Source organism: Oncorhynchus mykiss, chromosome 3 (assembly GCF_057628025.1).
Source record: "Oncorhynchus mykiss isolate SJ-2025 chromosome 3, ASM5762802v1, whole genome shotgun sequence".
Classification (NCBI taxonomy): domain Eukaryota; kingdom Metazoa; phylum Chordata; class Actinopteri; order Salmoniformes; family Salmonidae; genus Oncorhynchus; species Oncorhynchus mykiss.
In genome coordinates this window covers 47,832,314-47,844,743 of record NC_143024.1, presented here as the reverse complement: position 1 = coordinate 47,844,743, position 12,430 = coordinate 47,832,314, and the positions used below count along the sequence as shown (strand labels likewise).

Genomic DNA, 12,430 nt, shown 5'->3' with positions numbered 1-12,430 from the left:
ACACCAAGGAAAACAAAATACATAACAGCAAGGCCATGTATGTGTGTGCAAGTATGGCTCTTATTTACATGTGTGTATGTGTGTGTGTCCGTGTATGTGCACGTGTGTGTTACAGTTAAAAACTACTTTGACTACCACCACTGATTTTTGTATGCTAGCTATGCTACCAGCTTATACGAACGGGAGTTAGCATTTAGCAGGCATTTTTTTCTAAACCTGATAAGGGAACTCTTCTACATTTTATGCAGCGAAAATAGGCAAATATACACTACCGGTCAAAAGTTTTAGAACACCTACTCATTCAAGAGATTTTCTTAATTTTTACTATTTTCTACATTGTAGAATAATATTGAAGACATAACTATGAAATAACACATATGGAATCATGTAGTAACCAAAAAAGTGTTAAAACAAATCAAAATATATTTAATATTTGAGATTCTTCAAATAGCCACTCTTTCCAATAAGCGGAGTCAACCTTGAATTACTTTTCTTGGAAATCTGTTCACTAATCACAAAAAATTTGAATTGGCATACATGATGTGCTCGAGAGTCCTTTTTTTAAAATTGTATTATGCATTACTGCCAAGAGTGTGCAAAGCTGTCACCAAGGCAAAGGGTGGCTACTTTAAAGAATCTCAAATATAAATATATTTAGATTTGTTTAACACTTTTTTGGTTACTACATATGTGTTATTTCATAGTTTTGATGTCTTCACTATTATTCTATAATGTAGAAAATACAAAAAATGTAGAAAATCCTTGAATGAGCAGGTGTGTCCAAACTTTTGACTGGTACTATATATAATATAATTTACCTCCTGTCATGACTTTACTCTCATTAATCTGATAACTGTTATTTATCGAATCAACTAACTATGTTTAATTGTTACCCGATTGTCACGCCCTGACCCTCTGAGTTCTCTATGGTGTTTTAGGTCAGGGCATGACTAGGGGGCGTTCGAGGTATTGTGTTTCTATGTTGGTGTGTGGGTATGGTTCCCAATTGGAGGCAGCTGATTATCGTTGCCTCTAATTGGGGATCATACTTAGTTTGTCCTTTTCCCCACCTGCGATGTGGGATATTGTTTTGTGTTAGTGCCACGATCGTTATATATATATATATATATATATATATATATATATATATATATTATTTATATATATTATTTATATATATATGTATATTATTTTTAAGTTTCACTATTAATAAATGTGGAACTCTACTCACGCTGCGCCTTGGTCCAATTATTTATACAACGAACATGACAGAATATCCCACCAAGGAAGGACCAAGCAGCGTGCCCAGGAGGTGAAAGAGAGTTTGTCATGGGAGGAGATATTAGGTGGATGCGAGACCCTTCCATGGCGGGAGTTGCCGAGGAGTAATGGAGGACAGTGATGATGCCAGGGTCCGCGTTCACAAACAGCCCAAGGGCAAAAACATATTAGGGAGGGGCACAGCCGAGGAGAGAGCGAGAGATGGTGGAGTTGATGGAGAAGTTTGAGGAGGGATATCGGAGAGAAATGTTGGCTAGGAGTATGCTGCAGCGCAGGAGTTTTGAAGAGCATCGTCAGTCCGGTGAAACCTGTGCCGGCTCCACGCACCAGGCCACAGTTCAGAGCTTCCAGTGACGGTCCGCAGCTTCCTGCGCCATGGCCGGAGCCTTCCGATGCCCAGTCCAGGCACGGCGTCCAGTCCTGCTCCATGGCCGGCGCCAAGGCGAAATCCATTAAAGCCAAGGTAATGGAATTCATTGCCCTTGACAATCAACCATTCTCTGTCGTGGGTGATGTTGGCTTCGCCGACTGGTCGAGAACCGGTACACACTACCAAGTGAGCTATTTTTCAGATGTTGACCTACCGGAGTTACACAGTATTGGCATCACTGCTATTAGCTTCACAACATACATACTATGGAACGCCGTTTGGGTCTTTGCGTGTCAAAAAAGATACAGTAGCACTGTCAAAGCTGTACAAAAAATTCTGCAGACAAGCAAACACGGGCCACGAGCGATGTGTTTACAATGCCACGTTGGTAATAAAGCATAATTTGATCGACCGCAACTTCTGGGATAGCTAGCTTTAGCTTTGTACCTAGCTAGCACCAAATACAACCAGCCTGAAAACAATGACCAGTAGAAACTGCAGTCATTTTTATTATTCTTAGGAATGATTTAGGAATCCTTGTCAAATCAATCAAATCAAATCAAATCAAATTTTATTTGTCACATACACATGGTTAGCAGATGTTAATGCGAGTGTAGCGAAATGCTTGTGCTTCTAGTTCCGACAATGCAGTAATAACAAGTAATCTAACTAACAATTCCAAAACTACTGTCTTGTACACAGTGTAAGGGGATAAAGAATATGTACATAAGGATATATGAATGAGTGATGGTACAGAGCAGCATAGGCAAGATACAGTAGATGGTATCGAGTACAGTATGTACAAATGAGATGAGTATGTAAACAAAGTGGCATAGTTTAAAGTGGCTAGTGATACATGTATTACATAAGGATACAGTCGATGATATAGAGTACAGTATATACGTATGCATATGAGATGAATAATGTAGGGTAAGTAACATTATATAAGGTAGCATTGTTTAAAGTGGCTAGTGATATATTTACATCATTTCCCATCAATTCCCATTATTAAAGTGGCTGGAGTTGAGTCAGTGTCAGTGTGTTGGCAGCAGCCACTCAATGTTAGTGGTGGCTGTTTAACAGTCTGATGGCCTTGAGATAGAAGCTGTTTTTCAGTCTCTCGGTCCCAGCTTTGATGCACCTGTACTGACCTCGCCTTCTGGATGATAGCGGGGTGAACAGGCAGTGGCTCGGGTGGTTGATGTCCTTGATGATCTTTATGGCCTTCCTGTGACATCGGGTGGTGTAGGTGTCCTGGAGGGCAGGTAGTTTGCCCCCGGTGATGCGTTGTGCAGACCTCACCACCCTCTGGAGAGCCTTACGGTTGAGGGCGGAGCAGTTGCCGTACCAGGCGGTGATACAGCCCGCCAGGATGCTCTCGATTGTGCATCTGTAGAAGTTTGTGAGTAAGTATTAGCTAGGTTGCCACTTGTTGTTCGCCTATTGAAATTGTAGCTAGCCAGCTACTTAACCCTGTTGCCCAAAACTAACGTGAGATTTTCAAGGACCTGCACGGGCAGGGTGTAGTGGTGTATATTGATGACATTCTGATATACTTCGCTACACACGCTGAGCATGTCTCCCTGGTGCGCAGGGTGCTTGGTCGACTGTTGGAGCATGACCTGTACGCCAAGGCTGAGAAATGCCTGTTCTTCCAAAAGTCCGTCTCCTTCCTAGGGTACCTCCGTCTCCTTCCTAGGGTACCTCATTTCGACCTCAGGGCTGCTCTCCTGCGTCTGACTTCCCTGCCACCAGTTACGCACCCCTTACAACTAGACAAGTCAGTTAAGAACAAATTCTTATTTACAATGACGGCCTACCCGGGCCAACGCTGGGCTAATTGTGCACCGACCTATGGGACTCCCAATCACGGCCGGATGTGATAGAGCTTGGATTCGAACCAGGGACTGTAGTGACGCCTCTTGCACTGAGATGCAGTGCCTTAGACTGCTGCGTCCATGTGTGTGTGTGTTAACTATTTAACTATACTAGAATGTCTAAAAAGCTGCAAAAAATGTAAATAACGGTTATCAGCATCGTTTTTTTTGGCAAGGACAATATTGGATATCGGTATAGGCCAAAAATGTAATGTCGGTGCATCACTAGTTTTCTGCTCTCTCCACCACGTGTTGATAGCTAGAGTTTGAACCACTTTACATGTGCAGCTGCAGCCTGGTGATGTTCTGGTCTAGTCTGGGAGGTAAGTTTATTTTCTTCACCATATATTGAGGTTCAAAGTTCCAAATATTTCCAAAAGTGTAGAGACCGCTCCACGCTTTCTGGTCTAATGTTAATCTCTCTACCAATCCTTTTATGCATTCTGGCCAAAGGGGACAGTTCCATCAGTCTGACACGCTCTCTGACCTCACTTGGGGCGTGGCTACTTACTATGCACAGTTTATAGGGGAGAGATTCTCCTATGGCTCCTAAAATCACATTATTATCTTAACAAAAATACTTTCATAATTGTTAATATTATATGCACAATGTATTGGATGGAAACTTGACAGATAAAGGGGATATACTTTCCAAGCTACATGTAGTATTTCCTTTATACCATTTTGAATGACATCACAAATTAAAACCCATATGAAATGATTATTCTTTAGATCACCATTGACCATTTCCCACATTCTTATGTTAGAAATATTGTTCCAGTATTCACTTTTGTGAATGTTGTTAGAGTTTCTGCAGGAAAATGCTGTTAACAAAGACATTTCGTTGGTTCATACTGGAGGGGACAAGAGAGTCCTCTTCTCCTGTGTAATTTGTAAATTTGTAAAGGGTGTGAACTGTCCAATCGGCCCAGTTCCCTCCTCCCTTCTACTGCGGGTGAGAGAAGGTCTGGTTACTGTCATCAATTGCCAAGCTGATCTGACCCATTCCAATCCTCACAGGACAGTCATGACACCCCCCTCCCCCGCGCGCCATCTTGGTCTCGAACCAGGTCTCTTAGAAGAGATTTTATCTCAATGAGACACAACCTGGATAAAAATATATACTCGAAATAATATAAAATATATCCAAAATATAATATTAAAATATACACTATTACCAAGTTACAGCTTTTTTTGCACAAATACATTTGCGCAGGAATCCTTACTTGGGTGGATGCCAACCAATGTCTAAACTTCCCAGGAAGTTCAAAGATACAAGTCTGTGACATCCTTCATTGCATGCATGTAGAGAAGTACAACAAACCCATGTTAGGATTAAATTAACTCACCCATTCAATGACGCTTTTACTTTTGGGTGTCAGAGAAAATGTATGGACCAGAAAGTACATTCATTCCTTTAGGAGTAAAAGTTGTCAAACATGTAAATAGTAAAGTACAGATACACAAAAAAAAAGACTTAAGTAGTACTTTAAAGAATTTATACTTAAGTACTTTAAGATCTTCTATGTCTATGGGGCCATGTATGGAAATTGTCTTTCTGGGCCAGGCCTCCGTTATACTGCAGTACCGAAGCAAAATTGCAGGAGCAGTCAACTGTGCTTCTTGACCGGAACCCTAGCCCCTAGTGTCTGCCTGGTCTGTCTCACAAGCGTTCCAGGAAGTCTAGCAATGTTTGCACCAGTGGGTTTAGAAGACTGAGGGATAGGATTAGAAAGCCAGCTAGAGTAACTATTTTTGTTGATGATGGTAGGCTACTGTATCCATCCTGGGAACCCTGTCTCATGCTTTTGATTTCATTCAAGCTGAGAACATCGATTCATTAGGGTTCGTTCGTAAATGCATTTCTATGGGGTCAATTCCACGCCATATGTATTGAATTCAAAATAAAATAAATTGTGAACATGAAATATAAAGTTGAGAATGTAAAGATTATATTTTCGAGGACGGGTGAAATAATGGATGTTGAAATCAAAAACCAAACAATTGAGAGCAAAATGTATAGAATTGTAAACAAAAATAAGACATCAAAAGCAAAACCCCAAAAATCATTTTAAAGCGAGAGCAAAACTCTATGACAAGTGATTAAAAATTATACTTGACAACGAATGCAAAAATCATTTTCGGTTAAACTTTCCCAGCAACCAATCCTATTGAATACACTTTGCCTGTGCTCTTGCCTGCATGTACTACCTTTTGGTTACGCTACTCGTATCTTTACTTTCGAAGTCTGTTTCTTTGCTCTGCTTTCACTGCCAGTCTTTTCAATTGCGAGTTTTGGCATTATTTTTCCGAAAAGGGCGGGGTTTAGGGGGAGGCGCAGACAATGAGTCTCCATTGGTCCGCTAGTTTTGGAGTGACGGTTCGTCTTAACCCAATCAATGAACATGATAGACAGGCTTTTTTCTATTGCCTACTTAACTAGACGGTCTGATGTCACCACTACGAGCCCCCCCCAAGCTAACTGGCTAAAGTTGCCTGGCTTGCTTGTTACTTCCAGACAAATGAGAGAACACCTCACTCTGAACATTTTACTTGCCCTAGCAGAGCTAGTTAGGCTGTTTTCATGCTATCTAGAGCGTTAGTGACTAACTGTGCTGCTAGCAACAATTGAATTCCATTTTCTGCCAACCTTTACTGACACCTGTCATATTCAACGGTGTTGCGCGTTCGTAAATTAATCAGTTACTCTTGTGCTCTGGTACACTCAAACGTGAGCGTTTTGGAAATCGGAGTAGACTGCCAAAAGTAATCTACGAATGCACGCTAAATCGACATTATTGATTGGACGATTAGGACCAATGGGAGTAGAGAACGAGATGTGACGAGTTAACTTTAGTGCTTCGGTTCTTTTTGTTGTTGCCGAACGGTGCTGAGGCAGGCAGTGAAGAAGGCGCGACCACACCACCTTTTCAGCATTTGAAGGTAGGTTTAAAAATGCTTTTAACGGTAATCATTGGAGATATATTGATGGCAATCATTACGCTTTCAGTGATGTTTGTCCTTTTTGGGGTAAGTAACTTCGTTGTCATTACAAATGTATGGCAATTGAGCATCCTATAATGTAAGCTAGCTGCCTTGAACATAGTTAATAGCTGTTCAGATGGTTAACGTTAGCCAGCTACGCAGCGCATGACTCTGGGGATGGAGACTAGGTGGGAGTGATCACACTGTGCCTCGGTCTTGCGCTTTTTCTCAATTCCTATGTCGACGATTAAACATTGACTTTCGACAACCACTATGGACAAATCGCTGTGCTTTAACTTACATGTGAAGAGGGGTTTCAGTCTGCAGTAGCTAGCTAGCTAATATATTCAGGTTGTCTGCCAGTGTCTGTGCCGAGTGTGCTGAGCTGACAGTGTAGCCGAGTCCATTGTCTCCTCAGCACCAGTTTGCTATTCGTGCAATTTTCAGGTGAGTTGAGATGGATATCAGTGTCGGTGGTATTTGTCTAGCTATGTAAAGTTGTGTGATATTGTAAAATCTTAAATAATGTAATGATTCATAATTGTGTTTTTATGAAATTGAAATCTGTCATGCTGTCATCGACATGAATAGATTACTGTTGGTCGTTTGTATTCAGTCTTTGTTAGTGTTGGTGTCTTGTTTTGAAGCTGGTCTTAGTGTAGGCCTCTGCCTTTAGCTAGGAATTGGCTTTAACTCAATAAATGCAATGATTGAATTTGAATGTTCTCCAATCTGTCAATTCAGACCACACCTAGGTTCATATTGTTCTCTGACCTGTATTTCCAATGGTGCTCCCTTTATTGTCTTCGTGCAATAATCAAATCCAATTCCGGGAAAGAAAACGTTCTCTGCTGACATGATATTACAATGACAATGGTAAGGTAGAATAAATTCTAATATTAGTAACTTAATTTATGCTCTGGTATTTGTTCCTGATAAACAAGGATGGGAAGGGCTTCATGTCCACACCCTTTTTGTCTCCATTGAAATAAACTATTTTAAACATTTGCCAGCTGTTGTTTTGAACAGGTGCAGTAAGGGTACTGTGAAATCTATTCTCAATCATTTGCTGTATCGCTAATATTCATGCTACATGTCTAACATGAATGATCCACAAGTGATCCATCTCCAACGGTCATCTTATAGACAGCAATAAACCCCCAATTGAATTCTTACTAGGCACATATCATTGCTTGTATCAATCCGTGTTTCTGTTCATTCCTGATTAGTGCATGGATGCATCTTTTGATGTATTGTCTTTCTGTCATTAAACCTATGGCTTTGTCTGTATTTTTCCTCCCAGGCAAAGCAACCCTCAGTACTCTGCTGAAATGGCGTCCTCTGGAGGTAAGTGTTAACATGATAGGACTTTATTACACTATTACAATGAGCCCAAACATATTGGGACAGTTACACCTTTTTTTTTAGTTTAGTGCCCAATATAAATTAATGGTAAATAATGTATTGTGTCATTTTGGAGTAACTTTTATGCAATTAGCTTCACTATCATATTGTTTAGGTGTTATGTCTATGCTATTATCAGTTTGATACCTACTTGTATCAACATTGATGGATTCCCTATTTTCACAGCGATCCTGGTCAAGGAGTTGGACAAGCGTGCTTCAGGTCAAGCATTTGAGGTAATCTTGGCCCCCGATGCCAAGGGTGAAATCCCCCTACCTCCCCCAAAGGAGAAGAAGGAGATGTCACTAGAGGAAATCCAGAAGAAACTGGAGGCTGCAGAGGAGAGACGCAAGGTACCTACAGTCAGATATACACAAATAAGTATCAGGAAATGGAGCCGCTGTTGCAGGAATTAAATTCCTCTGTTTTAATACCCAATTAAAATTAAACACTCTGTTTTTGTATGATTTTATGAATTTGTATGACTCTTATTTTGTATAAAATGGACAGAGCCCAGTCTTAAAGTCAACCAGCAGCATTTATTCACGAGAGTACTGCTCATGATACATTTTGCCACAGATTATAAACTGAAAATGACGTCAGCGTTTTCTAAATGTTCCGTCTCTTCTTGACACTGGTAGAAAGGCTGTATAGTTCTCAAGCCTTCCCACATCAGTCTAGAGCCAAGGCAAGCCTGTGTAGATAAGCATTCTAGCCAGTCTGGAGATATAGTTCATTCATTTCTACCAAGGAACAGACAGTCATTGTTCTAATTCTTGATTATACAGTGCCTTGCGAAAGTATTCGGCCCCCTTGAACTTTGCGACCTTTTGCCACATTTCAGGCTTCAAACATAAAGACATAAAACTGTATTTTTTGTGAAGAATCAACAAGTGGGACACAATCATGAAGTGGAACGACATTTATTGGATATTTCAAACTTTTTTAACAAATCAAAAACTGAAAAATTGGGCGTGCAAAATTATTCAGCCCCTTTACTTTCAGTGCAGCAAACTCTCTCCAGAAGTTCAGTGAGGATCTCTGAATGATCCAATGTTGACCTAAATGACTAATGATGATAAATACAAACCACCTGTGTGTAATCAAGTCTCTGTATAAATGCACCTGCACTGTGATAGTCTCAGAGGTCTGTTAAAAGCGCAGAGAGCATCATGAAGAACAAGGAACACACCAGGCAGGTCCGAGATACTGTTGTGAAGAAGGTTAAAGCCGGATTTGGATACAAAAATATTTCCCAAGCTTTAAACATCCCAAGGAGCACTGTGCAAGCGATAATATTGAAATGGAAGGAGTATCAGACCACTGCAAATCTACCAAGACCTGGCCGTCCCTCTAAACTTTCAGCTCATACAAGGAGAAGACTGATCAGAGATGCAGCCAAGAGGCCCATGATCACTCTGGATGAACTGCAGAGATCTACAGCTGAGGTGGGAGACTCTGTCCATAGGACAACAATCAGTCGTATATTGCACAAATCTGGCCTTTATGGAAGAGTGGCAAGAAGAAAGCCATTTATTAAAGATATCCATAAAAAGTGTCGTTTAAAGTTTGCCACAAGCCACCTGGGAGACACACCAAACATGTGGAAGAAGGTGCTCTGGTCAGATGAAACCAAAATTGAACTTTTTGGCAACAATGCAAAACATTATGTTTGGCGTAAAAGCAACACAGCTCATCACCCTGAACACACTGTCAAACATGGTGGTGGCAGCATCATGGTTTGGGCCTGCTTTTCTTCAGCAGGGACAGGGAAGATGGTTAAAATTTATGGGAAGATGGATGGAGCCAAATACAGGACCATTCTGGAAGAGAACCTGATGGAGTCTGCAAAAGACCTGAGACTGGGACGGAGATTTGTCTTCCAACAAGACAATGATCCAAAACATAAAGCAAAATCTACAATGGAATGGTTCAAAAATAAACATATCCAGGTGTTAGAATGGCCAAGTCAAAGTCCAGACCTGAATCCAATCGAGAATCTGTGGAAAGAACTGAAAACTGCTGTTCACAAATGCTCTCCATCCACCCTCACTGAGCTCGAGCTGTTTTGCAAGGAGGAATGGGAAAAAATGTCAGTCTCTCGATGTGCAAAACTGATAGACATACCCCAAGCGACTTACAGCTGTAATCGCAGCAAAAGGTGGCGCTACAAAGTATTAACTTAAGGGGGCTGAATAATTTTGCACGCCCAATTTTTCAGTTTTTGATTTGTTAAAAAAGTTTGAAATATCCAATAAATGTCGTTCCACTTCATGATTGTGTCCCACTTGTTGTTGATTCTTCACAAAAAAATACAGTTTTATATCTTTATGTTTGAAGCCTGAAATGTGGCAAAAGGTCGCAAAGTTCAAGGGGGCCGATTACTTTTGCAAGGCACCGTATTTACACACATTATATTCAGTACTAGGATTAAAAGAAAATTCATACATATACAGTAACATAATAGTATTCTGATTAGTACATATACAGTAACATAATAGTATTCTGATTAGTCAGTCCTGATTGAAATGTATACATTAGTCATTATTGATAAGGGAATTTTTACAGCCGCATCCACCTTACAGGTTTAGTTCATTTATATTTTATTATTTTCTATCTCAGGTTTGTTCCCACTAGCCTACCACTAACTTCCTGTGTGACTTTGATTTTCTAATTTGATCAGAGTCATGAAGCAGAGGTGCTGAAGCACTTAGCTGAGAAGAGAGAGCACGAGAAGGAAGTTCTGAAGAAAGCCATGGAAGAGAACAACAACTTCAGTAAGACAGCAGAGGAGAAGCTCAATCAGAAGATGGAAGCCAACAAAGAGAATCGCACGGCACGAATGGCAGCTCTCAATGAGAAATTCAAAGAGAAGGTTGGCCTCACTGCTCAGCCTGCCATTTTTGTCTGACATCTTGACGTAATTTTCTGCAATTCTGAACTTGAGAGAATTTCAAATTGAAAGGCCCAGGTTATGGAAATGGGATGTTGGTTGAAATGCCATGCACACTGTTCAAAGTTATACTTAACTAATCAGTTTAACTAATGTGATTTTCATGTTTTTTATTCATTTTAGGATAAGAAGCTTGAGGAGGTACGAAAGGCCAAGGAAACAAAACCAGAGGGGGAGAACTGATTTTCTTTTGTAATAATAATAAAAAAACATATCTTTTTGTTCTGTTCATTGACAGTATTATATTTTTCATTGTTATAGTTTTGTTCACCTTGTTAGGATTAGTTAGGCCGTCCATTGTTGCTTTTGTTGTGGATGTGTAAGTATTTCTTCCCCCACCTCCAGTAGATGTGTTATTTGTAGCTTATGACCTTTGAAATAAGCAGTGTTTTTACCTATAAGGAAGCATGCCACTGTTAGACATCGGTCCTTAACATTGTGAATTGCATAATGTAAGTAAATCCTTGTACCTTGTAAAACTGCGTTATCTGAGCTTAATAAAGTTGCAATTGTTCTTCAAAACCTCTAAAAGTCTTAGCTTAGTACCCTACCCACCACAACGGCTAACATATTAACTTGTTTTAAAGATGGTCATGGATGGATCATGTAGCTATTTGATTTTGAATGTATTTATTTTTTTATATAATATTTAATTTGTCCTTTACTACTATAGTCTATAGAAACGCTTTGAATAACACATTCATACATGGCAAAACAAATTAATCAAAAGGAATAAGGTTTTGAAGTGTCTGTTCCATATCTAGGATATATATGAAAGGTCAGGAAATATATATATTTTTAAACACATTTAATCCCTTATTTTTGTTGGCATAAAACGACTTCCATACTTCGTTTGTATGGGTTACATTCAGAAGAGTCCCGTGACAGACGAGTCCAGTGGGGGGCGTAGAGCAAAATGGGGAACACCATCGTGTACGTGAGAGTCTACCATTTCCATAGAGTGATCATAATAGTTTGCAGGCGCTACATACGTTTGGACGCTACATACGTTTTTGTGAGAAGACGATTTTCGGGATGTCTCATGGTCTGACGAACACAACTAGCTCCTCCACCTTCCACCGCAGATGCGGAAGGCCTAAATACAGGGGGATGCGGTGAATATTAACGCAGCCCATGCAAAAAACAACTGATCTCTATCTTAAATTTACGGATTTTGATGGGGATTTTTGTATTATGTTACTTAGATTGACCCACGGATGCGTCAATAATGGTCTTAATTTATTTGTGGCTTTTGAGTTGCAGACTCAGTTACCTACACCTTTTGTATTGGTGCACACCTAGACTACACTAGTATTTCCATTTTGGTAATTCATATTTCGTCATGCAAATTTGATAGTCATTTTCAAATGGATCCCACAACATAGTAGATGTAGCATTGTGGATGAATAGTGTAATTGTATCACCCTCAGTATTTCAATGATATCTTCATATTTTACCTAAAGATTGGGTAGAGCTAATTGCCATGTTTGTTTACTTGTTATCATAATTTATTATCTAGATGTTCCTTTTATTCAATGCATATATTTTGTGATATAAGGC

General features: G+C 39.9%; 1 protein-coding gene across 3 annotated transcripts; it reads left to right on the top strand.

The window, feature by feature from the left end:
* Positions 1-1,456: 1,456 nt before the first annotated feature.
* stmn1b (stathmin 1b) lies at positions 1,457-11,401 on the top strand. 3 transcript variants are annotated; one of them, XM_090229398.1, is made up of 5 exons: positions 1,457-1,744; positions 7,817-7,860; positions 8,104-8,270; positions 10,601-10,792; positions 10,994-11,401. In XM_090229398.1, exons 1-5 carry the CDS (start codon positions 1,674-1,676, stop codon positions 11,051-11,053), a joined length of 534 nt encoding a protein of 177 aa, XP_090085524.1. In that variant the 5' UTR covers positions 1,457-1,673; the 3' UTR covers positions 11,054-11,401. The 3 variants fall into 3 exon arrangements, with proteins under 3 accessions (XP_090085524.1, XP_036829853.1, XP_036829854.1); XM_036973958.2 differs by lacking the exon at positions 1,457-1,744 and adding an exon at positions 6,411-6,471; XM_036973959.2 differs by lacking the exon at positions 1,457-1,744 and adding an exon at positions 6,648-6,960.
* The last annotated feature ends 1,029 nt before the right edge of the window (positions 11,402-12,430 follow it).

What these genes read in the sequence shown, in the direction of transcription:
- stmn1b (XM_090229398.1), top strand. Translation starts at nt 1,674, where the DNA reads ATGCCCAGTCCAGGCACGGCGTCCAGTCCTGCTCCATGGCCGGCGCCA. An exon ending in CTGCAGAGGAGAGACGCAAG is followed by an intron (nt 8,271 to 10,600) that starts GTACCTACAGTC and finishes TAATTTGATCAG; the next exon opens with AGTCATGAAGCAGAGGTGCT. An exon ending in ATGAGAAATTCAAAGAGAAG is followed by an intron (nt 10,793 to 10,993) that starts GTTGGCCTCACT and finishes TATTCATTTTAG; the next exon opens with GATAAGAAGCTTGAGGAGGT.